General features: G+C 35.3%; 1 protein-coding gene across 2 annotated transcripts in view; it reads right to left on the bottom strand.

Moving 5' to 3' along the window:
* LOC149793145 (sortilin-related receptor-like) overlaps positions 1–24,865 on the bottom strand; it is a 241,847-nt gene that overhangs the window by 154,445 nt on the left and 62,537 nt on the right. For both annotated transcript variants that reach the window (XM_089967067.1, XM_089967068.1), the window contains 7 exons: positions 23,214–23,389; positions 20,680–20,869; positions 18,570–18,704; positions 16,081–16,163; positions 11,755–11,930; positions 7,409–7,635; positions 1,912–2,185 (listed from right to left, as the gene is read on the bottom strand). In XM_089967067.1, coding sequence (XP_089823193.1) covers positions 1,912–2,185; positions 7,409–7,635; positions 11,755–11,930; positions 16,081–16,163; positions 18,570–18,704; positions 20,680–20,869; positions 23,214–23,389 — 1,261 coding nt within the window. The remainder of the gene's footprint in view (positions 1–1,911; positions 2,186–7,408; positions 7,636–11,754; positions 11,931–16,080; positions 16,164–18,569; positions 18,705–20,679; positions 20,870–23,213; positions 23,390–24,865) is intronic.

Genomic DNA, 24,865 nt, shown 5'->3' with positions numbered 1-24,865 from the left:
AGAATGCTGTGGTGGCTATACTGGACATCAAAAGAAGCAATTTAGTGAAAATCCCATGGAAACATAAACATATTCAGAAAGAAAAACCAAAACAAGAATTTCAAGATTGTTACCATGGTCACCGTATTTGATTGGAATCAATTTTGTTTTGGACCCAACAGATATCCCAAGAGGTCTTTTAGTCAAAGCCCTGTGTAAAACACAACCATTCTGGAGATATGAACACATGTTCACAAAGAGAAGCCATAATAATAATTTTAATGGTGTTACTATGGCAGCTGTATTGGATAGCAGACTGTTACCATTTTCATTCAGGACCAACTAAACATTGGAATGAATGTGTTTGTAAATTTATGTGGCAATTTTCCCACTAATTTTGAGGAGTAGCAATAATAAGCTTGTGCAAATAATAAACTTGTGCAAACAAATGCCAGACTCGAACAAAACTTTTATGCAGCATCATGCAATGGACTGTCTTATTTCACAATTATTCATGTAAAGTATGAGAATAAATCAAGGAAATTTAAGCAAATGAAATTCTGTAACCCTGACTGCTGTGCCAGCTATCATCTCACCAACCACAAACTCAGTATTATAATATGCTAGACTAGTTGTGCTAATGAGATTGTGTCATATAATACTACAAGACAAAAAGGGCAAAAACTCTAACAAAATTTGAAGGAGTAAAGTGACGTGTCAAATTCCACATCTTTAGGTGATGACCATAATATTTATCAATTTGTATGGCAATCTATCAAACACTGTGGGAGTAGCTGAGCTAATAAAAGTGTGAACTGGACTGAAAGACAGACAGATTGACAGACAGTGTAAAAAGTTTAATGCTCCAACATTTCACAATATATCATCCGTGTCTTTTTAACTGACCTAAAACATGGCTTGGACATACATGTACATATGAGTTAATAGGTTGTTTCATTCATTCAAAATAATTTTGTCAAAACTGTGTAGCTGTGCAAGGGAAGAATAATAGAATTTTCAATGTGTTCATGTGGGCAGGATAGGAAAATCTATACAGAGGGGATACGAGATATACTGTGGAGGAGTCAAAGCTTGCTAATTCCCACATACAGATAGTCCATAATGGGCTAGATTAATACAATTTATCATATGCATTGTGTGGGATAGGGAAATCTCAAAGTGTGAGCCATTGTTCTCATATTCCTTTGTTAAAAATGAAGAGTTTCAAACAAAATGGTGATCTATTAATACAGGGAAAGAATCACAAGAACAAAATCACTCTACAAAATAACATGTAAACACAACTGGAATAAATTACCCAGAGACTATTCGGCAAGATCTAAAGGGTGCAAATCACAATTTACCTTATGGCTAAAAACAGATGATGCCATTACAAAAAGGCTTGTAAAAGCCTCAGTCTAATAGAAATTAGTCCTAATAAGGGTTAAAATGTTATGTCACAATGTGACATTATTTTTTTATCATGAGACAAAAAGACAATAATAACGAATAAAGTAATGTAACAGTGTGAAGTAAGGTTTTCATGACATGACATCATGACAATAATAATACCTGATGTTATATCACAATGTGACATGATTTTATGATGTGATATCATGAAAATAACAAGCAATAAAATTAGGTCACTGAGTGACATAACATTCTTATGAAGTGAGATTTCTATAATGTGACATAACTAATAAGGTTTAAAGTTATGTCACAGTATGGCATAAGACTGTTATGACATAACATCATGGCAACAATATGGATAAAAGTATTATGGTATGGAGTGACAGAAGATCTGTATGACATGACATCACAAATATAATAAGGGCTAATATTATCTCACATAACTGATGTAAAATTTTCATGATGCATTTATGTTTCAAGTATTTATTTCCTACACATATATGACACATTAATGCAACTCACCTTATAAATACCAATTGAATAAGGATGTGGAACATAGACGGTACCACTAAGTATTGTTGTCACATTCCATCCATCCATGTCACATGACATAATTTTGTCCAGCCCTGCATCAGTCCAGTACAAACGCTCTGTCTGAAAGTCTATGGTTATCCCATTAGGAAATTGCAGACGTGCTGTTCCACTGACTATGACTTTCACTGAGTTTGGTTGGCCATCCATGTAAGCCTTGACGATACGAGGGTTGGTGTCTGACCAATCAGTCCAGTACATCCATCTGTGAATGAGAATTTATTTTACAAACTTTCACTTTCTATTTATCCAACATTTCTACGTAGATCTGATGAAACAGCGTTTTATTACATGGCTGAATCTCAGCATTATCAACATGGGACTACACTTGCAAACAAACTGCAAACAATAAGTTCAGTCACATACAACACGGTTGATTTGAGTTGTTCATGCACTCTGCAGAAGTGTAATTAATCAAAGCAGCATAAATAAATGTAACTTAAAATTGCTACATAATGCAGGGTAAGTGAAGGTGTTAAACTTATTCCCATTTCTAGGATAGACCATGTTTTGTTATAGGTGTTATAAGATCCGTCTGTAGTCTCTAATAAGAAATCATTAATTTGAACAAAAGGATCTAATGTTTGCCCAGGAAATGGCAACATGATGTTACATTACTTTCTCAATCTTTGAGTCAAGTTCTTTAAATTGTTGACAGCAAATACTGTCACCACTGGAGAAATGACACCTACAGTATCAACAGCTACCAGAAAATGCAAGTGACAAAAATAGATTATCGCATCTATTTAATTACATATCTATAATTTCATAAAAAATTAAGAAGACAGTAAAAGCTATATTATTATTTTCAATTTGCAGGAAATTGCTAAAATTATCTATGAATACATTCTGCAAATTAAAAGTCACACAGATAATCTAATTAATAGTGTATTTTACCTACATTTTACAAAGATATGCTGATTAACCATATATTTGACCCATAACTGAGAAGAAGTTAATTAATGGTGTACCTGACAAACTAAACTGACAAAGATAAACTTATAACTGACAGAGCTAAATAATAACATATTTGACCTACCATATTTAACCATGTAAAATTAACATTAAACAGCTTATAATAAAAAAAACATCTGTTGTATAACCTGCTGGCACTCAATTAAGGATGACTGGTAATCAGGAACAACAACTCTTCTATGATACTGAGGAATGTTTAAAATCAAACTCACTTAGGCTCTCAACAATATACAGCTGCATGCCAAATTTGGCTGAAATCCAACAATCCAAGGCAAATACTGCAAAAACCAAAATCAGCAGGGGACATAATCAAGGGCCATAAATCCTGAAACTAATTATTGGGAAAGCTGGAAATACGACTTTCCAAAGGCCTAATAAATATAAAACTTCGTGCCAAATTTGGTTAAAATCTATGTCTTGCTAAATATATATGATGCAGAATAAAAGTCAGGAGGTTTGAAAAATCAGGGTGGCATAACTTCTGTAAATGATGTCATAGAAGTCTGGAATTTGATCTTGTTCATGTTCTTATAAATATAAAGTTGATTATTTGCAGGAACACTGTTTAATTCCATGGTTAAATGTCAGCATTATCAACAGGGGGACTACATATTTCATTGCAACTGTCAGATCAGACCACGTATTTTTAGCATCTTTTGTGTAGGAATCTCAAGCTCATAACAGCCAAAATCAGTCATGCTACAAAGGGTACACAATGTACGTCATCAAAATATGGTAGTCTGGTAGAGGGAAAATTTTTTAGAACAAAAGTCCTTGGACAGAAATGATATTCGACCAAAGAAAATTGAGAAGAATTCTAAATAAAACCATTTCTACTTTGTGCTGAAACCACATCATCTGATATTTTTAAGCAATAACAAGATTTTCAAATTAGACATTGCAATTGCCACAATAATTAGCAGTAACAATGGCACAATTTTTAGTTAGGACCAACTAGAAAACATCACAAGCCTTTGAGTAAAATCTCATAATATAATAATCCATTCAGGTGGAGTAGAAACAACATTTTCAAGCTGGCTATCATTGTAGCTGCAATGAATACCAGACCAGCACCATTTTCAGTTAGGACCAAGTAAACATGAGAAGAAATCCTTTAGTGAAAACCCCATGTAAATATGACCATTCATCTAGGACGAAATACAATAAAAAGATTTTCAAAATGACAATAACATCTGCCCTACTGGTGGTCAGATTGGCACCATTTCTATTTAGAACAAGATCTCATAAGGAGTTTTCTGCCAGAAACCTCAGAACAAAATGACTTTGTTGATAAGAAGCAGCAAAAATAACATTTTCAAGACAGCTGCCATGGTGGCCATACTGGCTGTCAGACTGTCACCATTTTCATTTAGGACCAACTACCATCTTTTAATTATAACAAGTCTTCCTGTGATAACTTCATCTAGAAAGAGCAGTGACAAGATTTTCAAGATTGGGGATGTAAGATCAGCAGTTTTCATCTAGAACCAAATAGACTTTATAAGAAGACTTTTTGTAAATAAGCAGATGTCAATATGACTTTCCATTCAGGAGTATCAAAAACAAGATTTCCAACACTGTGGCCCAAAAAAACAAATAAGTAAAAATCCCACACTGATATATGACCATGCATTCGGGATTAGCAAAAACAAGATTTCCAACACTGTGGCCCAATAAAACAAATAAGTAAAAATCCCACACTGATATATGACCATGCATTCGGGATTAGCAAAAACAAGATTTAAACATGACCACTTTATTGACCACACTGGCTATTTATACTGCATGATTTTCATTTAGGACCACAAGAAGTCTTCTGGTGAAAACCCCATGTCAGTAAGACTTTTCCTTCAGGAGGAAGAGCAATAATAAGAGTTTCAAGATGGCTGCCATGATGTCCACAATGGACAAACCTAGATATCATAAGATTTCTTCTGGTGAAATCCCCATGTCAGGCACCATTTCATTCAAGAAAAACCAAGACATCATAAGATGTCTTCTGATGAAATCCCCATGTCAGGCACCATCTCATTCAGGAAAAACATGGACATCATAAGATGTCTTCTGGTGAAATCACCATGTCAGGCACCATTTCATTCAGGAAAAACCTAGACAGCATAAGATGTCTTCTGGTGAAATCCCCATGTCAGGCACCATTTCATTCAGGAAAAACCAAGACATCATAAGATGTCTTCTGGTGAAATCCCCATGTCACTATGAGCTTCCACTAAAGAGAAGTACTGATACGATCTTAAAGATTTCATGGATGTCTCAGCAGTACCATTTTCAATTAGGAGAACCAATTACACCAGCATGTGCAACCTAAGGCTCATGGGTTGGATTCAACCCACAAATTCATTTTATCCGCATACTTACATCATAGGGTGGGGATTTAAAATTGCTTATCTGGCATGCACTCCTTTGAGAAAATGCACATTCCTCAACTACGACCATGAGCTAATTATGCAACATTTCATGGCAATCCTGCAACCAGTTTATGAGGAGTTGTGACAATAAACTTGTTCTAACATACGGCTGGACGACTGACAAATGATGGACCACAGATGATCCCATAAGCTCTAGTCTAAGACCAGTAGAGATAAAATTCTGAATGTTCCATGATTCTATTTGTTTCTAATTAAAATTATAAACCTTCCAATTTTAGGACTTGTGCTTGAGTTCAGTGCTCAAAATGATTCTACAATACAAGGCAAGCTGAATCTGCAACATCTCTGCTTTGAGTGTGAATAGAATTGTGAGTTTATCAACACGCATGCCAAATTATAACCAAACTGAGACACTGTAAGGATGAGTTTTCATTCTGGAATCTGAATTCAATTATTCTTCTAAACAGTTTCATCCCTATGTGTTTATTTCACTACTGGGTATGTCATATTGTTCATCTGACTACAGCAGGGGTCTCAAACATGTGGCCCACAAAGCCATATCCTGTGACCTGCAAAATGATTGGTGTCACAAGGTGTCATGGGAGATAACAAAGGTGGTGCAGCCCTTATGCCATCCAAAATGCCCTCATGCAGCCCTCAGGATGGTTTGAGACCCCTGGACTACATGGTCTGTAACCCTGCTCATTTGGAATCATAAGCAGGAATACTGCAAACCCTAATCTAATGTGAAGTACATTTCAACAGAAAGTGCAGATCCAAACTCTGTGGAACTCAAAGATACTGAGACACACTCAAATCAGCACTACATGATGTCCAAGAACTATAACAGTTGCCTTACCTGTTTTGATTCTCCAAAGAATCTGAATATTCCTTTTTAAACTTCAATGTCAAGTGTTTACACTTTTTAAAAGGCATGCCATTCCTTTCATCTTTAAATTGTTTTTATTTGCTAGATGTCATTTCAAGAAAATGCCATAAGCAACAGTTTGATTATGCAGGTGCTATGAGCAAAAAATATGGGCATTTAAAGCATCTGAGGTCCTCCTGTGAAGTTAGTCCGGTTCCCAGATTTGATCCAACTGATTATATTTTCATAATTGTCTATTATCCATATATCTGCAATTTAAGGGTCATTTCAGTAAGATTTACTGCCAAATAATATTGGTTGGCAGGATTGCTTACTATTTGGAGAAAGTCTGTATCCATTTCTTCATTATATCTTACTATACAGTTTAGTGGCATAAAATTGATAAAAATATTTACATAATTTTAAACTGAGTGAATAAGTTAGGACAGGCCCATTAATGAAAAATACATGGAAAGGATGGAAAATTCTAATGTCTTCTTTATCTCTTTAAACACGGTTTTCATGGCAACTGATGTGAGCATAAAATGTCAGCAATGAATCAACACCATCTCATACATTGAAAATACATCACATGAAGAAAATTCTAGAGGGAAGAAAATGACCCTTATTCAATACTGTCCTTTGGATCCAGTCAGTATAACTCAGACATGAACAATAATTTAGCTAGACTTTGACAGAAAGTACCATTAAACTTTATCTATAAGCCTTACTCTTAGATAAGACCTCGTACCAAATTTGATTTCAATGTACGTAGTCCTTTAAAAGTTATGAAATAAATCAAACAGACCCCGATGGAAATACATGGGTAACACTGCCATCTCAATAGCATATTATACAGGCACAACATGGGCAACATTAAATGTCCCACCCTACCAATGGGGACATAAACATGGTAACATAAGACCCATTCATAGAATATGATAGGGACATAAACACTGGTCACATTATATGTCCAATTGATAAATTATTGTGAGGGCATAACATGTATAACAAATGTTCCCACCATAGAATAAAGCAGGGAAGTAAATGTGGGTAACAAATATCCCTTATGTAGATTAAGATAGGGATATAAATATGTCCCCCGCTCCAGGTAAAATATGACAGATGCATATACATTTTCATGCTTCTGAAAAAGTTAGTAATTTACATTTGTATTTTAAATCCCTAGATATTTTACCCATGACGAGGATCCAAGGTGAGTGCTCTTGGCTTTTCCAAAATTGGGGCTCCCTTGAACAAATGTCGCCGATAGCTCCCATTCTTATGGGACACCTCTAGTGTTTTGAGCTTGGCATCAATCCAGTAGATATTTCCTCCAAGCCAGTCATACTCTAGGCCTTCTATCTGCTCAATGCTGCTGTTGTGTAGAACCTCAATACTGTGATTGCCATCCAAACACAGCCTCTACAGATATAAAGACATTTTGAAATTATGCATTGAATGTTTGTAACTGGAACTATCTGCAATAAGTGAATCACAAAGGAGACAATTACACTTTGCTCATAAAGGTCATTAAATAGAGGAACTTATGTAAGGAAACAGAAACAGGAGAATGTGTATTCAGGGATCATAACTCCTCCAAATCTTGAGGTGGAATGCTAACAATCAAACTGATTCAAAATCTTATCATTATAAGCTTCGTAACAAATTTAACCAAAAGCCAACAATCCTCAGAAAAATGATGCCCCAGAAAATGAAACTGGGAGGAAAGGTAATCAGTCTTAAAAATTCTAAACAAAAATATGGACTGCTGAATATAAAATTAATTTCAAGGTCTCATCAGTAGAAGGCTGCATGCTAAATTTGTCTGAAATTCAACAATCTTTGTTAATACTGTGAAACCAAAGGTCAGGAGGACACAAAATCAAGGGACCATATTCCTGTATAGAATGTTGTAAACTGATTGCAATAAAACTAATTCAAGTCATTAAAAATATAAAGATGCTTTGCCAAACTTGATTAAAATCAAAAGTTAAGAAAATTTAATGTCAAGGGCCATAACTCCTCCAAAAGACATAGGTAAATGGAATGTCAAGGGCCATAACTCCTCTAAATGACAAAGTGGAATGATGAAATCAAAAACCTACTCAAGGTCTCATTATTATGAAGCCATCTACCAGTATGCATGTGTTTGTGATGAATGGCACTTCAACACAAAAATGGTTGTATGGTGTCAACAAAAAAAGTTCAGAAAAGTGAAAAAATTAACTGCACAAATATTTGGAAAGAAAACCCTTCCAAAAAAAGTAAACATTAAAAGTACATCTAGGTAAAATATAAAACATAAAGATTTTAAGCTTTTGTTAAATGCATACAAAAAACAGATAAAAAGTAACAAGTAAAATTCTTAAAACATTTTTAAAATTTAAGATTTTCTAAGGCAGTCCGTTCTCATTCAGTTTCTTCATGCAGTTCAGTTCAAAATACTCCTCTGTCAAAGGAGAAATCAACACACTTGACAAGAATGTATTCCTTTGTCGATACATGCTGATAAGGTATGCATTCTGGTTAAGGTTCACCCTTCAAGTGGTATGCATGATTCAGGTATGTGTATCCAATACAAAACTGGCCCAATATCACCTCATCTCTCTGATGTTCAAGAATGATGCCACTCTCAATTGTCTGTGGAGTTTTCATTCCAAATATTTTGCCAACCATGATAAACAGGATTTATACAGTATTTAAATTCAGTATGTGGAACCACTTCAAGCAGGTGAGATATTTATGGTTTTGTTTAGAAACCATGAACCCTGCATTTTCTCATTAAACAATGCATCAGTGAGTTAGCATTGATAAATAAACTGACTAGCATCATAAAGCAAAACAAAGCCATTATCCCTGTGGCTACCTTTTATTTCCAAACATACATGTCAAAGAAATCCCACCATTTTTTTTCTTAACAATTATCACGTAGTAACTCTGAAATCTCCAAAATGCATCAAAACAATCTTTGCGTGTGTGTCTGTGTGTAAGTGTGTGTGTGTAATTAGGATTTTTAACGTAGCTTTAACAATTTTTGCAGTCATATCGCTACAATGTCTGCAGTGTGGCAGTTTATAGTGATGTCTAGCTCTGGGGCATCATGCCGCAGACATGTAGCATCATGTCCCACCACCCAGTCACATTATCCTAACACCAGGCCAACCAGTCATAACACTAACCTCTTAATGCTGAGTGCCTAGTGAGGCAGCTGTTAGTACCATTTTTGTAAGTCTTTGGTATGACTCAGCCAGGGATCAAACTCACAGCCTTCCACTTTCGAAGCAGATGCTCTAACTGCAAGGCCACCGGAGTGGTCAAAACAATCTTTAACAAGCCAATTGTTTTGAATCAGCTCTGCTCATTTTGGAACTACCAATGGCTAGGTTAAGAAAGAGGAAAAACAAGAAGAAAGAACCACAACAAACACATCACCATTACTTGCAAATATAAACAACTAAATGTTTCATTATGTTGATGTTGAGAAAAGAAGAAAAAAAAATGGAATAAATATATGTCTCAAATTGAACAATTCCTTTGTTTTCTGATCATTTATGTTGACAGGATGCCAGTTCAAACACGTACTTTGTTCTACAATTATTTGATGTTGCCAATGCAACAACAAGTGGACATTTGTTTGGTCCTCCAAAGTTGGCCTTTTGGTGGCGACTTCAGTAACTTAGCACCTTTCATCAAAGCAAGACGGCTACAATCTTCAATAAAAACAATGAACCCTTCATCAAAGAAAATCAGCATCAAACTTGAATAAAAGAAATGGAATCTTTTCAATTGTTGCATTTTCCAAAGTGACTGCAACACATTTATTGTGCCATGAATGTTTCTATTTTGCAGGAAAAAAGTAACTTTACGCTTACAAAGGCTACCAAAAGCAGAAAAAATGTAAATTAAATTAACAATCCTTTGAAACTACATATCTAGCCAATAAGATACTGGTGAAAATTTTTATTTTGTTCATGTTTTTGTTTCCCGAAGAACAGCCACATCCACTTTGTAGCCTCAACTATCCTTGCTAATTTTAATCATTCATACCAAAACCTAGGCTAAGTTAAGTAAATGTACATGTACCATGTAAACAACAACAATACAACCATGTGCTACTGGCAACAATGAATATCGTTCAAGTTAATTAGCAACACACAGTTTGTTGATAATGGACTATAGATGAAACATGGACTACCAACTTTTATATATGTTATTTGTTTTCTAACGGGATGCGATTGATACATGAATTTTCTAACATGCAACCTATACTCGAATTCATGGATTTTTCATACATATTTACAATATTCAATGCATTATGGATTGTACTACACAAATTAAAGTTGTCAATATTCACGTGCATATATGAGACTATTTTATATCAGACTATTTTAAACTTTTGTCTTTATTTAATCAACATTTCTCATAATGTTAGAAAAATACGTTTTAGTTCACAGCAGCACATCATCAAATGAGCTAACAACTTTGTAATGGGGGGGAGGGGCCAATTATATTTTCCTGTTGGTTTTTGGACACCAAATTAAGGACTATACTAAGTTTTTTGGACGACCCAAAAAGTAATTATTTTTTGCCATTCGAAACATACAGTAAATATGGTATAATAAATACAAATATGTTTACCAAACTTCATTCATCTCAAGCATTTTTTGCTTAATTGTGCTAAATTGTGCTTTAGTAAAAAATGTCCACATCCTAAAAATTTACAAATTTTTAAAAGTTAATGTAATGATCTGAAAATCTAATCAGATTGTCTACATAACAATATAAAGAAGCATTTCATTTGTCTACTTTCATTTTGCTTAGTAATGATACTACAAGATATTTTCACCCAGCTTATCCCCTCACCTCCAGCCAAGAAGAAACAAAAATAATAATTAAAAAAATGCAATAATACCCTGAAAATCTAATCAAGTTAAATACTTATTAGAAATATATATACAAAATTTAATTTGTCTACCATTTTGCTTAAACATGCTTATGACGTTTATGTCGAAATATGACTAAGTGTTTAAAATTAGTAAAAATGAAATGCAAAATTGCTATAACAGACTGAAAAAATAATCTGGTCATCAACCTATTCATAAAAATGTATACCCAATTTTAGTTGTCCACCTCAACTAATTTTTGCTAAATGTGCATACAAATTTTGTGGCAAATAAGACCCAAAAGTTCAAATATCCAAAAAAGAAACAACTGAAAATTAAGGTCAGATTCACCTGAACCTAATCAGGTCTTAGAACCTATGCAAGTTATCTAAATGTCAGATGCTTCAGCTAAAGTATTTTGCTTACAAGATGTATGATGGGCATATGGACAGTACAAAACCAAAATGTCGCACATTGGTGGTAGGATGGATGAGTGACCTAATTATTCACACATTTCCTAAATTTTTATCTATTAACACTCGTAATTTTATTTATTTATCATTCATTAATGTTTTTGAATAAAGTTATACCAAGCACAGTCTCATATATGTCTCATACTGACATCAAACAATGGGAGATTTATCTCAAATGAACTAACCCTGATTTCTTTGTAACTATTGTCTCCCCAAAATATGCAGTTATCCAGGTAATCAAAGTCAATGGCAACAACATCACCAATGTCACTTTCATCCACTAGGGTGTCATCTCTTCCATCACCTAAAATATAACGATGGATCTCTCTTCTCGTTGAGTACAGAATGAACTCTTGCATCTCTGGAAAATAATGTAACAAGTAATTTTTTTTAGATGTAATTATTATTCTTAAAGCGTAAATTAATTTAAGATCTCTCCCTCCAAAAATGTTGTGACATACAATAAAGTAAATGCAGGCATTCATGATCAGAACTCACAGTCAAGTCCTTGGGAGAAAACAAATATAGTTGGCAGATATTCAAGAAAAATGCACTGTTTGTGCAAAATGTCTGGAGAGGGTGGGGGGGAAGAAGAAAACATGCTGTATGCTTTAATCTTCTGACGGAATATGAATAAACCACCAGTATCCTGCTTTTGGTGAAATGGTGATATTCTCACCATAATCATCTACACATCAGCTTATGCTACTCAACAGCCCACATCATAATGTTTGATAAACACAACTAAATGCAAAATATACCTATGTCACTGAGAAATGAAATATAAGTAACTGTGACCAAACTTTGGCAGGGTGTTGTTCTTCTCACCATGATGCACCTAGCGTAACTCTGTGACCATCAATACCTGCGAACTGACCTAATAAAAAAACCAGATGGCTGTACAGATGGACAGACAGACAAGGTTAACACTAATTGCCTATAATAATGCTAGGACATTAGAGTAAATTAATAGTTTTATTATTTATTGTAAGGATTAAGAAAGAAGTTCTAGCTACTTATCCTAGTTGACCAATGTAACACTGTGGTTGAATCTTCAAGTGGAGTTTTCGTAATGATCCAATGTACTCAATGAATACAACTTGCATTATTGGTTGGTATAGACTAGTAATTTTATTCACATCAGGATATATCAACACATCAAGCCATATAACCAAGCCTCACTACCAAATAATTCTTGTCAAGCCATATAACCAAGCCTCACTACCAGATAATTCTTGTCAAGCCATAAAACTAAGTCTCATCACCAGATAATTCTTGTCAACCTGTACAATCAGGTCTCACTACCAGATAATTCTTGTCAAGCAATACAACCAAGTCTCACTACCAGATAATTCTTGTCAAGCCATACAACCAAGTCTCACTACCAGATAATTTTTGTCAACCTGTACAATCAGGTCTCACTACCAGATAATTCTTGTCAAGCAATACAACCAAGTCTCACTACCAGATAATTCTTGTCAAGCCATAGAATCAAGTCTCACTACCAGATAATTCTTGTCAATCCATACAATCAAGTCTCACCACCAGATAATTCTTGTCAAGCCAAAAAATCAAGTCTAACTACCAGATAATTCTAGTCAAACTATACAACTAAGTCTCACAACCAGATAACTCTTCTGAATCTGAACAACCAACTTTCACTACCAAGTCACTCTTCTCAAGCTTTACAACCATGTCTCACTACCACGTAACTTTGTAAAGCTGTAAAAACAGGTCACTCTTGTAAAGCTGTATGAACAGGTCCCGTTTGTAAACTGTACAACCAAATCTCACTACCAGATCACTCTTGTGAAGCAGTACAACCTACTCTCACTACCAAATCACTCTTGTCAAGATGTACTACCTAGGCTCACTATGTCACTCTTGTGAAGCAATACAACCTACTCTCACTACCAAATCACTCTTGTCAAGATGGACTACCTAGGCTCACTATGTCACTCTTGTGAAGCAGTACAACCTACTCTCACTATCAAAATCACTCTTGTCAAGATGTACTACCTAGGCTCACTTTGTCACTCCTGTCAAGCTGTACAATCTACTCTCACTATCAAAATCACTCTTGTCAAGCTTACTACCTAGGCTCACTATGTCACTGTCGTCAAGCTGTACAACCTACTCTCACTACCAAAATCACTCTTCTCAAGCTGTACTACTTAGGCTCACTATGTCACTCCTGTCAAGCTGCACTACCTACTCTCACTATCAAAATCACTCTTGTCAAGATGTACTACCTAGGCTCACTATGTCACCCTTGTCAAGCTGTACTACCTAGGCTCACTATGTCACTCCTGTCAAGCAGTACAGCCTACTTTCACTACCAACATCACTCTTCTCAAGCTGTACTACCTATGCTCACTATGTCACTCTTGTCAAGCTGTACTACCTAGGCTCACTATGTCACTCTTGTCAAGCTGTACTACCTAGGCTCACTATGTCACTCTTGTAAAGCTGTACAACCAAATCTCACTACCAAAATCACTCGTCAAAATGTACTACCTAGGCTCACTATGTTACTGCTGTCAAGCTGCACTACCTATTCTCACTATCAAAATCACTCTTGTCAAGATGTACTACCTACGCTCACTATGTCACCCTTGTCAAGCTGTACTACCTAGGCTCACTATGTCACTCCTGTCAAGCTGTACAACCTACTTTCACTACCAACATCACTCTTCTCAAGCTGTACCACCTATGCTCACTATGTCACTCTTGTCAAGCTGTACTACCTAGGCTCACTGTGTCACTGCTGTCAAGCTGTACAACCTACTCTCACTATCAAAATCATTCTTGTCAAGATGTACTACCCAGGCTCACTATGTCACCCTTGTCAAGCTGTATTACCTAGGCTCACTATGTCACTCCTGTCAAACAGTGCAACCTACTTTCACTACCAACATCACTCTTCTCAAGCTGTACTACCTATGCTCACTGTCACTCTTGTCAAGCTGTACTACCTAGGCTCACTATGTCACCCTTGTCAAGCTGTACTACCTAGGTTTACTATGTCACTGCTGTCAAGCTGTACAACCTACTCTCACTACCAAAATCACTCTTCTCAAGCTGTACTACCTAGGCTCACTCTTGTAAAGCTGTTCAACCAAATCTCACTACCAAATTCACTCGTCAAAATGTACTACCTAGGCTCACTATGTTACTGCTGTCAATCTGCACTACCTACTCTCACTATCAAAATCACTCTTGTCAAGATGTACTACCTAGGCTCACTATGTCACCCTTGTCAAGCTGTTCTACCTAGGCTCACTATGTCACTGCTGTCAAGCTGTACAACCTACTCTCACTACCAAAATCACTCTTCTCGAGCTGTACTACCTAGGCTCACTATGTCACTCCTGTAAAGCTGTACAACCTCTTCTCACTACCAAAATCACTCTTGTCAAGATGTACTACCAAGGCTCACTATGTCACTCCTGTCAAAGTTGCACTATCTAGCCTCACTATATCACTCCAGTCAAGCTGTACAAGTTAGTATAAGAAAGTCTTTGAGACACAAAAAGCCAGACATACAGCTTATAACAAGAAGCTGTCCATGGCCTGCATTTCAAGCCAATCACCAGTGTTTTTGCTAAATTGATGTTGTAAACATCAAAATGTAGCCACATACCAACATGATTCTGTGGCCATCTGTACACATCAAGATGAAACCACATGACATGATTCTGTGGCCATCTGTACACATCAAGATGTAACCATATGACATGATTCTGTGGCCATCTGTACACATCATAATGTAGCCACATACCTAGTAACATGATTCTGTGGCTGACTGTATTTGAGAACCTGACCATAAACACAACTTTATCACACTAATTATTCAATGGATGGATAGATGAATGGGTTTAACTGATATGCATATATATGGACTTCCAAATAACACACCACAGCAATGGGCGTGGTTTGATCTGGGCAGGATTCAAACTCATGACCTTTGTGGCATGCAAGTCAGTCATGCCACCACAGAGAAAACTGTGGCTCCCAAGTGGTGTGATTTCTCTACAACTACCTTATCCAGACCCTATATTATCACAGTGGTGGTGTGTTCACTTTTCATCTAAAAGTTGGGATACTTCAATTAATTGTATGGTGTAAGATTTAATGCCAAGGTTGAAATGGTGTAAACAATCTATATCTACTGGTCAAAATATCCAGTACTGGCTGGAAATTGTCACCCATTTACTAAGTGTTGAGTATGGATGGATGTACCTTTGAAATATAGCATTTTTGAACACTTGGTGAATATATGTGAATTTTATGCTTTCATTTTGACATCACAGCTGCATCTGATATTAGTCATTTGCACCATTTCAACTTGGTCTACTCACATCTTATTGAACATCTAAATTTATGTGAAAATTAACCTTCCTCAAAATTAAACGACTGAGCTAGTGATCTCAATGACCATTAACAAGGATTAAAATAAACTTAAATTTCTGGTAATAAATTGTTAAAGATTAAGTTTGTGAGTAAGCTACCTGGTGCCCTGCATGAATACATCAGTGGGGCATAAAGACGTTCATCTCCACCCTCACATGTATCTCCTGATACTTTCCTGTATCTGAAAGACCAAGAAATATCTATGAAATTATTACAATCATCATTAGTACATCTGTATAATTACTAAAATATTTATATTTTGTATTGGATTCTAGTACATCTGTATAATTACCAAACATTTATATTTTGTATTGGATTATAGTACATCTGTATAATTACCAGACATATATACATTGTATTGGATTATAGTACATCTGTATAATTACCAAACATTTATATTTTGCATTGGATTATAGTACATCTGCATAATTACCAAACATTTATATTTTGTATTGGATTATAGTACATCTGTATAATTACCAGACATATATATATATTGTATTGGATTATAGTACATCTGTATAATTAACATGCATTTATATATTGTATTGGAATATAGTACATCTCCATAATTACCAAACATTTATATATTGTATTGGATTAGAGTACATCTGTATAATTACCAAACATTTATATTTTGTATTGGATTATAGTACATCTGTATAATTAAATAAAATATTTATATTTTGTATTGGATTATAGTACATCTGTATAATTATCCAAACATTTATATATTGTATCGGATTATAGTACATCTGCATAATTACCAAACATTTATATTTTGTATTGGATTATAGTACATCTGTACAATTACCAAACATTTATATTTTGTATTGGATTATAGTACATCTGCATAATTACCAAACATTTATATATTGTATTGGATTATAGTACATCTGTATAATTACCAAATTTATATTTTGTACTGGATTATAGTACATCTGTATAATTAAGTAAAATATTTATATTTTGTATTGGATTATAGTACATCTGTATAATTACCAAACATTTATATATTGTATTGGATTATAGCACATCTGTATAATTAAGTAAAATATTTATATTTTGTATTGGATTATAGTACATCTGTATAATTACCAAACATATTTTGTATTGGAAACTAGTACATCTGCATAATTACCAAACATTTATATACTGTATTGGATTTTAGTGCATCTGTATAATTACCAAACATTTATATTTTGTGTTGGATTCTAGTACATCTGCATAATTACCAAACATTTATATTTTGTATTGGATTATAGTACATCTCTATAATTACCAAACATTTATATTTTGTGTTGGATTCTAGTACATCTGCATAATTACCAAACATTTATATTTCGTATTGGATTATAGTACATCTGTATAATTAAGTAAAATATTTATATTTTGTATTGCATTATAGTACATCTGTATAATTACCAAACATTTATATTTTGTATTGGATTATAGTACATCTGTATAATTAACAAACATTTATATTTTGTATTGGAATCTAGTACATCTGCATAATTACCAAACATTTATATTTTGTATTGGATTATAGTACATCTGCATAATTATCAAACATTTATATTTTGTATTGGATTATAGTACATCTGTATCTGCTGACACAAAAGACAATGCCAATGGAAATACAGCTGTTGATATCAAAGACAATGCCAACGGAAATTCAGATGTTGATATTAAAGACAATGCCAATGGAAATACAGATGTAGATATCAAAGACAATGCCAGTGGAAATACAGATGCTGACACAAAAATGATGCCAACAGAAATACAGATGCTGACACAAAAGTCAATGCCAATGGAAATACAGATGTCGATATCAAAGACAATGCCACTGAAAATACATATGCTGACATCAAGGACAATTCCTTGAGTAGAAATATGTTCCAAGCATGCTCTGCTACACTAAACTAAATTCAAAATTTGACCAGATGGACATATGTACAAAAGGACAAGAGTAAAGCTATATAACTCTGCCAGTAGTGCTGTACTGACTGAAAAAGAATCTGTAGGAGTTCACAATAAATTATTTGTGTTCACTCCATTTATCTTTAACAATTGTTTGATACTGAAATCATCTCCAGGAATTGACAGTTTCTGAATTAACAAATCCAGTTTCTTAAAAAAAGAATATTTTCTTATATGTTTTAATTAACATTTTCACAAGAAAAATGCAGTAAAATTTCTCTGACATTGACTTTGACCCTAAACCTTATATTATGGATAGAAGATCAGTGAGTGTATCTCAGATACTGTCAAGATGCTGAACCTGGCTTCATCCATAATTAGATTTTTATTTCTATAACCTTCTGCTCAATTAACTGATGATGATACATGGTATGTCTCATCGGACAATGTGCTTCCTTACACAATGTACACATTGTTAAAATTATGTGAAACTTGTCATGATGGTGCAGAAGCCAAATGTTCCATGAAATAATAGATGCTACAAGCATTAGTATGTACCATATATACTGGCATACAAGTTGGATCTAATTGTAAACTACACATACCCAGATCTGTTGTCACATAATTCAGTGGTAAGTTATGTGACAGCAAATCAGAGTAAGCTTACCCTCTACTGAATGGGTAAAATGTTCCAACAGGACAGGGATTAGGTTGGCCGTTGATATTTTCTATCATATGATCAGGTACACATCTCAGGGAGCTAAAGGAAAAGCTGGCATTTTCTGGCATGAATCCATAGTCACTGAAAGAGAATAAACAAGTAAGTATTATATCCCAAACCTGAAATTACACTTATACTGATATGCAAAAGAGGAGACAATGGGGAAAAGGGGTACATCACTGGTGAAGATCAATTTCTGCCATGATGCTACGGTTTGAGGGGTTATATCCTCTTGCAAGGTATTCACAAGAAACACTGTTGTGTTCCTTTGTTTTTCTCTCTCCAATGCAAGTAATGCTTAAGAGCATGGACAGTGTGTATCAACACTGCACCTCTCAACATAATGAATGTGGACAGTGTCTTTCAGCATTGCACCTCTCAACATAATGAATGTGGACAGTGTCTTTCAACATTGCACCTCTCAACATAATGAATGTGGACAGTGTCTTTCAGCATTGCACCTCTCAACATAATGAATGTGGACAGTGTCTTTCAACATTGCACCTCTCAACATAATGAATGTGGACAGTGCCTTTTAGCATTGTACCTCTCAACATAATGAATGTGGACAGTGTCTTTCAACATTGCACCTCTCAACATAATGAATGTGGACAGTGTCTTTCAACATTGCACCTCTCAACATAATGAATGTGGACAGTGTCTTTCAACATTGTACCTCTCAACATAATGAATGTGGACAGTGTCTTTCAACATTGCACCTCTCAACATAATGAATGTGGACAGTGTCTTTCAACATTGCACCTCTCAACATAATGAATGTGGACAGTGTCTTTCAACATTGCACCTCTCAACATAATGAATGTGGACAGTGTCTTTCAGCATTGCACCTCTCAACATAATGAATGTGGACAGTGTCTTTCAACATTGCACCTCTCAACATATTGACTGAAGACATGATAAGAAAACTCTTTGAGTCTCACTGAAGGCAATCTATTCTTAACTACAAACTAAGCTAGGTTGCATCATTATGATCACTGATCACATCAGAAGACAGTCTCGGTCACAGAAATGCCACGAAAATCATTCACCCTTCACACAAATGCTAAAGTTAACATGAAGAATATCTTGTATTATAGAAGCTTCAGTGAGGTTCTGGCCAAGGGCTTAACTGTAAAGTTTGTGGGTTTAAGTACATGGCAGCCAGTATATAGTGGTGCAAGAAGAATCTGGGAAGAAGCACTGATGCACTGTAAGCAACTGGAAAGCTATCTCACATATCCACATTAGCAATGCCAAGGCTTGACCTCTTATGGATATAAATGAGATGTGGGTGATCTGTAAGTGTAAGCACCTAAGGGTTTGAACTGTTCCAAGCTGAGCCATATCAAAACCCATGAAAGATATTTAATTTCAGAAACAGAATGAGTGATTTTGAAAGATTTAAGTTAAGTTGTAAGCAGGTTAGGTGGGTCCTCTCTGCCATTATGCCTGAAAGTGTCATAGATCAGAGAGCTGTAGCCTTTAATAGCAATCTCACTGCACAATCGCACAGCCAAAGCAAAGGCCAGACAACTACTGGACTGGTGCACTCACAGCAACAGTTCTGATGACACTGCATCAGTCTAGGAGTCTGGCACTCACAAGTGGGCTGTCTGTGAGTGGAAGGAATTAGACGTCAAAGGCACCTGTTGGGAGACCTGTGAAGGAAAAGCCTTGTTTCTTATCCTCTTTACTGAACTACCTCCAAAACTGATTGACCAGTTACCACCTAAAATTTACCTGAAATTTTAACTGAAGTCAAAATGGTTGTTGCTGTTGATCAGTACTCGCTCTATATCTCACCATTCAGTAATACTTGTATCTCACCATTATGTTTTAACCATGTCTCAACATTTAGTAATACCCGGTCTCAGTATTTAGAAAAGATTATGTCTCATGATTTAGTAAAATCTATGTCTTACAATACAGTAATACTCTGTCTCACCATTAGTAAAACCTGTGTCTCACCATTTAGTAAAACCTATGTCTCACTACTTAGTAATGCATACGTCTATGTATCAAATGTGAGACAAAAACAATGATGACTCATACTCACCACTCAAAATCCTCTCTTGTGCAACTGCAGTTCTCAAGGGATGTTTCACGAGAATATGACGGTCCATTGTAGCAATTAGTACGTGGAATTCTCCTCTCTACAATCAGCTTACGACCCATTAAGCAGCCGTGGAGTATTGTGTTATCCATCAGAAACCACCTTTTATAGTCTGAATCCTGGCACACATAATCTGAATCGAAAGAAGTTTCACTAATTGGTGTTTACAAAAGTTACAAACTTTGGTCTATTCTAAACTGAACTTTGGTGGTGGTAGTGGTGGTTGGAGGGAGGGGAAGGGGAATTCCCTCCTCCAATTCAAAACAAGAAGGTTAGGGACTGCATGGCAAGCCAATGATAAATGAATTGAATAATGCTGTAAAATATATAACCTTGGCCCCAAGGTCAAAAGTGACCATGTCAAAGAATGGCACAAATTTTCAAAGAAGGTGCTATGAATTGTCTTAGCTTCATAATCATTCCTTGCAAGTATAAGGAAAATCCAGGAAACTAAGCCCCCACAAAATCATTGGTTTATTCCAACTGCATAGCAAACCACCTAAGCAACAATCCAATGACAGCACCCCACCCACCCCATTCCTTTGAACCAAATATTTTATTTATTGGTAGAACCCAAGAATTTATTTTTGCCAGTGGGGCAACTGGTTATGTCACTGGTTGAAACCCAAACAATCAAATTCTGTCCCCATTTATATTATTGATTTTACATAATGTCTTTAAAATGTGCACATAAGATACACCAGGTAACATATGTAGGTATCCTGTAGACAGAATTAAATATTTATGTAGTATGTAATTCACATATTATTTTAATATTTTTTTATTTTGTTACTAAAATGACGGACAAGAATATATGTTAAAATTCTACCACAATGCTATAGAAAGTAGCCTGTTGGGTTGAAATGTTTTTTTTTAGAAAACAATGTAAAAGGCTCTTTAATGTTTTATAATAGATAACATTCTATTAAAGAGGAATCACTCTGATGTCAGATTAGTAGTACAAGAACTGAAAGGCCCTTACACAAGGATACTTTAGTAGTGCAAGAACTGAAAGGCCCTTATACATGGATACTTTAGTAGTACAAGAACTGAAAGGCCCTTATACATGGATACTTTAGCAGTACAAGAATTGAAAGGCAATTACACAAGGATACTTTAGTAGTACAAGAACTGAAAGGCCCTTACACAAGGATACTTCAGTAGTGCAAGAACTGAAAGGCCCTTACACAAGGATACTTTAGTAGTACAAGAACTGAAAGGCCCTTACACAAGGATAATTTAGTAGTACAAGAACTGAAAGGCCCTTACATAAGGATAATTTAGTAGTACAAGAACTGAAAGGCCCTTACACAAGGATACTTTAGTAGTACAAGAACTGAAAGGCCCTTACACAAGGATAATTTAGTAGTACAAGAACTGAAAGGCCCTTACACAAGGATACTTTAGTAGTACAAGAACTGAAAGGCCCTTACACAAGGATAATTTTGTCAACTTTGGTCAAGACTAGGCAGACACCTGACATTCTGTGCAGATTCAAAGACAAAATCCTTCTTGACCAATAACCGTAGGAAACACTGAACAAGAACAACAACACCTCTAATGTCAAACCCAGTAAACAAGAATTCTTATCCAAGTAAAATTAGACACATATGAAGTGTGTGTGTGTGTCTGTGTGTGTGTGTGTGTGTGCATGTAGAGAGAAAGAGGTGTCAGACAGAGACAAATACACACACACACACACACAGTCCATCAGCATAACCTCAAATGAAAGAAAGATAAAAGCAAAGGAAAGTAAGATGCAATGTCACTTTTACATAAACCACTCTTATAAAAGCATGGCTGACAACAGATAACACAAACTGCATAAATAATTACTCTTAAGAAACCATTGTCTTACCTGTATCCACCAATTAATCCATCAAAATATTCTCATTCTGAGTCAAATGACATTAACTCTCAGTAAGTGACTCAAAGGTAAATGTAGATAAACATCCAACTAGATCTGCATTGAACAGGTCCTTACAAAATGATAAATATTGAAAATAACACTCAATGACCATACAGTAGACTCAGTCTACTGCTTATATTGATTAACATGTGATGGAAAAGGCAGATGTCCAGATTGCTGTAATGATATATACCCTCTACTTTCATATCTAACTTTCAAACTTTAATAGTGATGACAATGATATTATATGATGGAATTAGAAAAGAGATTCCTGTCTCATTATGTTTACACAGGTGAGAAAAATAATGGACAATGCCAGAAGCTCATATTGGACTTATGTCCAGGTTACAAAAAGGAAAAAGGAAACACATTTGATTATCTGACATATGTGACTGAAGCAGTGCTGAGGTATGCTTCAAAATATCATTAATTAACAGAAAATAATTTAAATTATGAAAACATTATAAAAACAAACACAAAAATGTTTATGCAGGTGAGACAAAACCTATACCTATGTCTCACCATCAATAATTAAAGTTCCAGGAAAGAATAAGTGGCATATACTCACAGAACACATTGGTCATATTGATGGAGACTACTTTCCAAGAGTGAAGTAAAGAGTTAGAGCCAAACAGGAAGAACACTGGAGTTCTCTCCCCTGGCTCAGTAAGTAACCCATACACCGTGATAGGAGTGTCAGTAAAGTTGTATGTATTCCATGTTTCCCCTTCATCTGTGGAGTACCTAAAGTTCATAATAAAATAGTAGTTTAATTTGATCTTTATGGTGCAGATGTAATAAAAGTTGGTAACACAAACTCTAACACATCACAATATAAATCACAACCATTTCACATATACATCTACCAACTACAATCTCTTGCAGCATGGATATCTTTTCTATATTATCCCTTGTCTCAAATATATTTACTAACATTTTCTTCCATCCCTTTTAGATCTTGTTAGCATAAAATCCAGTCTCACATAAATCCTCCATGTACAATGTCCTATGACATGTATATGTATAGCAGAAAATGTTTCAAGTCTTCATTCACAATCTCATGCTTCTTGTCTCTTTCATAATATTCTTTGTATTGCTCCTATCTTTCAAAAAGGTCATCCCTACACACTTTCTTTTCCCTAAATATCACCCTGAAATAACGTGCTTCTCAGATTCATCTTTCCTATACAATTTTCCATCCTAAAAATAACTTATTTATATAATCTCCCAGCTTTCAGATACTCACAAAACTCCTACTGACACTGAACTTACATAATTTCCTGTCTTAAATCAATGTAACACACTCTTCCCATCAAGTAATCTGTTTAGATCTCTAATCTGTAACTCTGACATTGATCTTCATGTCAAAGAAAACTTTTTAGATCTTTGATCCTCAACTCTATGACAGAGATCTTCCTGTCAAGTAAACTGTTTAGATCTTTAATCCTTACCTAAGTTTGACATAGATTAAGTAAACTGTTTTGATCTTTAATCCTTACCTCTGTTTGACATAGATCAAGTAAACTGTTTAGATCTTTAATCCTTACCTCTGTTTGACATAGATCAAGTAAACTGTTTAGATCTTTAATCCTTACCTCTGTTTGACATAGATCAAGTAAACTGTTTAGATCTTTAATCCTTACCTCTATTTGACATAGATTAAGTAAACTGTTTAGGTCTTTAATCCTTACCTCTGTTTGACATAGATCAAGTAGCAGCAGGGCGGGCGAATCCGACATTTTGTCCAATCGTCATTTGGTTTAATTAATACTTTCTGCACTCAGCGGATCCGGTGTCGTCAGCGCCCGGTAAAAAAAAAACGACGTCGTCGTCGGGGGGGGGGCGAATCTAACGTCATTTAGTTTAATTAATACCTTCTGCGCGCCGATCCCAGCGTCGTCAGCGTCCGGTAAAAAAGCACGACGACCGCGTCGATATCATCGCCCTCCCTGCTGCTAAGTGGCTACTTACAATTTAACCGAATATTTGGTCAAGTCCAATACGATATCGTGTCCGAGGATCATGTAAATTTATCGTTACAAATCCATGTGGGGTCGACTGAGCATGACTAAAAAAGTTTCGAAAACATTAAAGTCCATGTCACCGCCGCACCATGTCTGCCAAATATTGAACACAGCAAGAATATTACAGCTGTCTCTGATTACTTTTGGAATCTGAGTGTATCGTTGAGTGACATATATCACGTCAGTGTTTTTATGC

Source organism: Sinohyriopsis cumingii, chromosome 8, assembly GCF_028554795.1.
Source record: "Sinohyriopsis cumingii isolate HCF-2022 chromosome 8, ASM2855479v2, whole genome shotgun sequence".
In the NCBI taxonomy this organism is placed as follows: Eukaryota; Metazoa; Mollusca; class Bivalvia; order Unionida; family Unionidae; genus Sinohyriopsis; species Sinohyriopsis cumingii.
The sequence above is the reverse complement of the archived record's forward strand: the minus strand, read 5'-3'. Positions and strand labels throughout refer to the sequence as shown.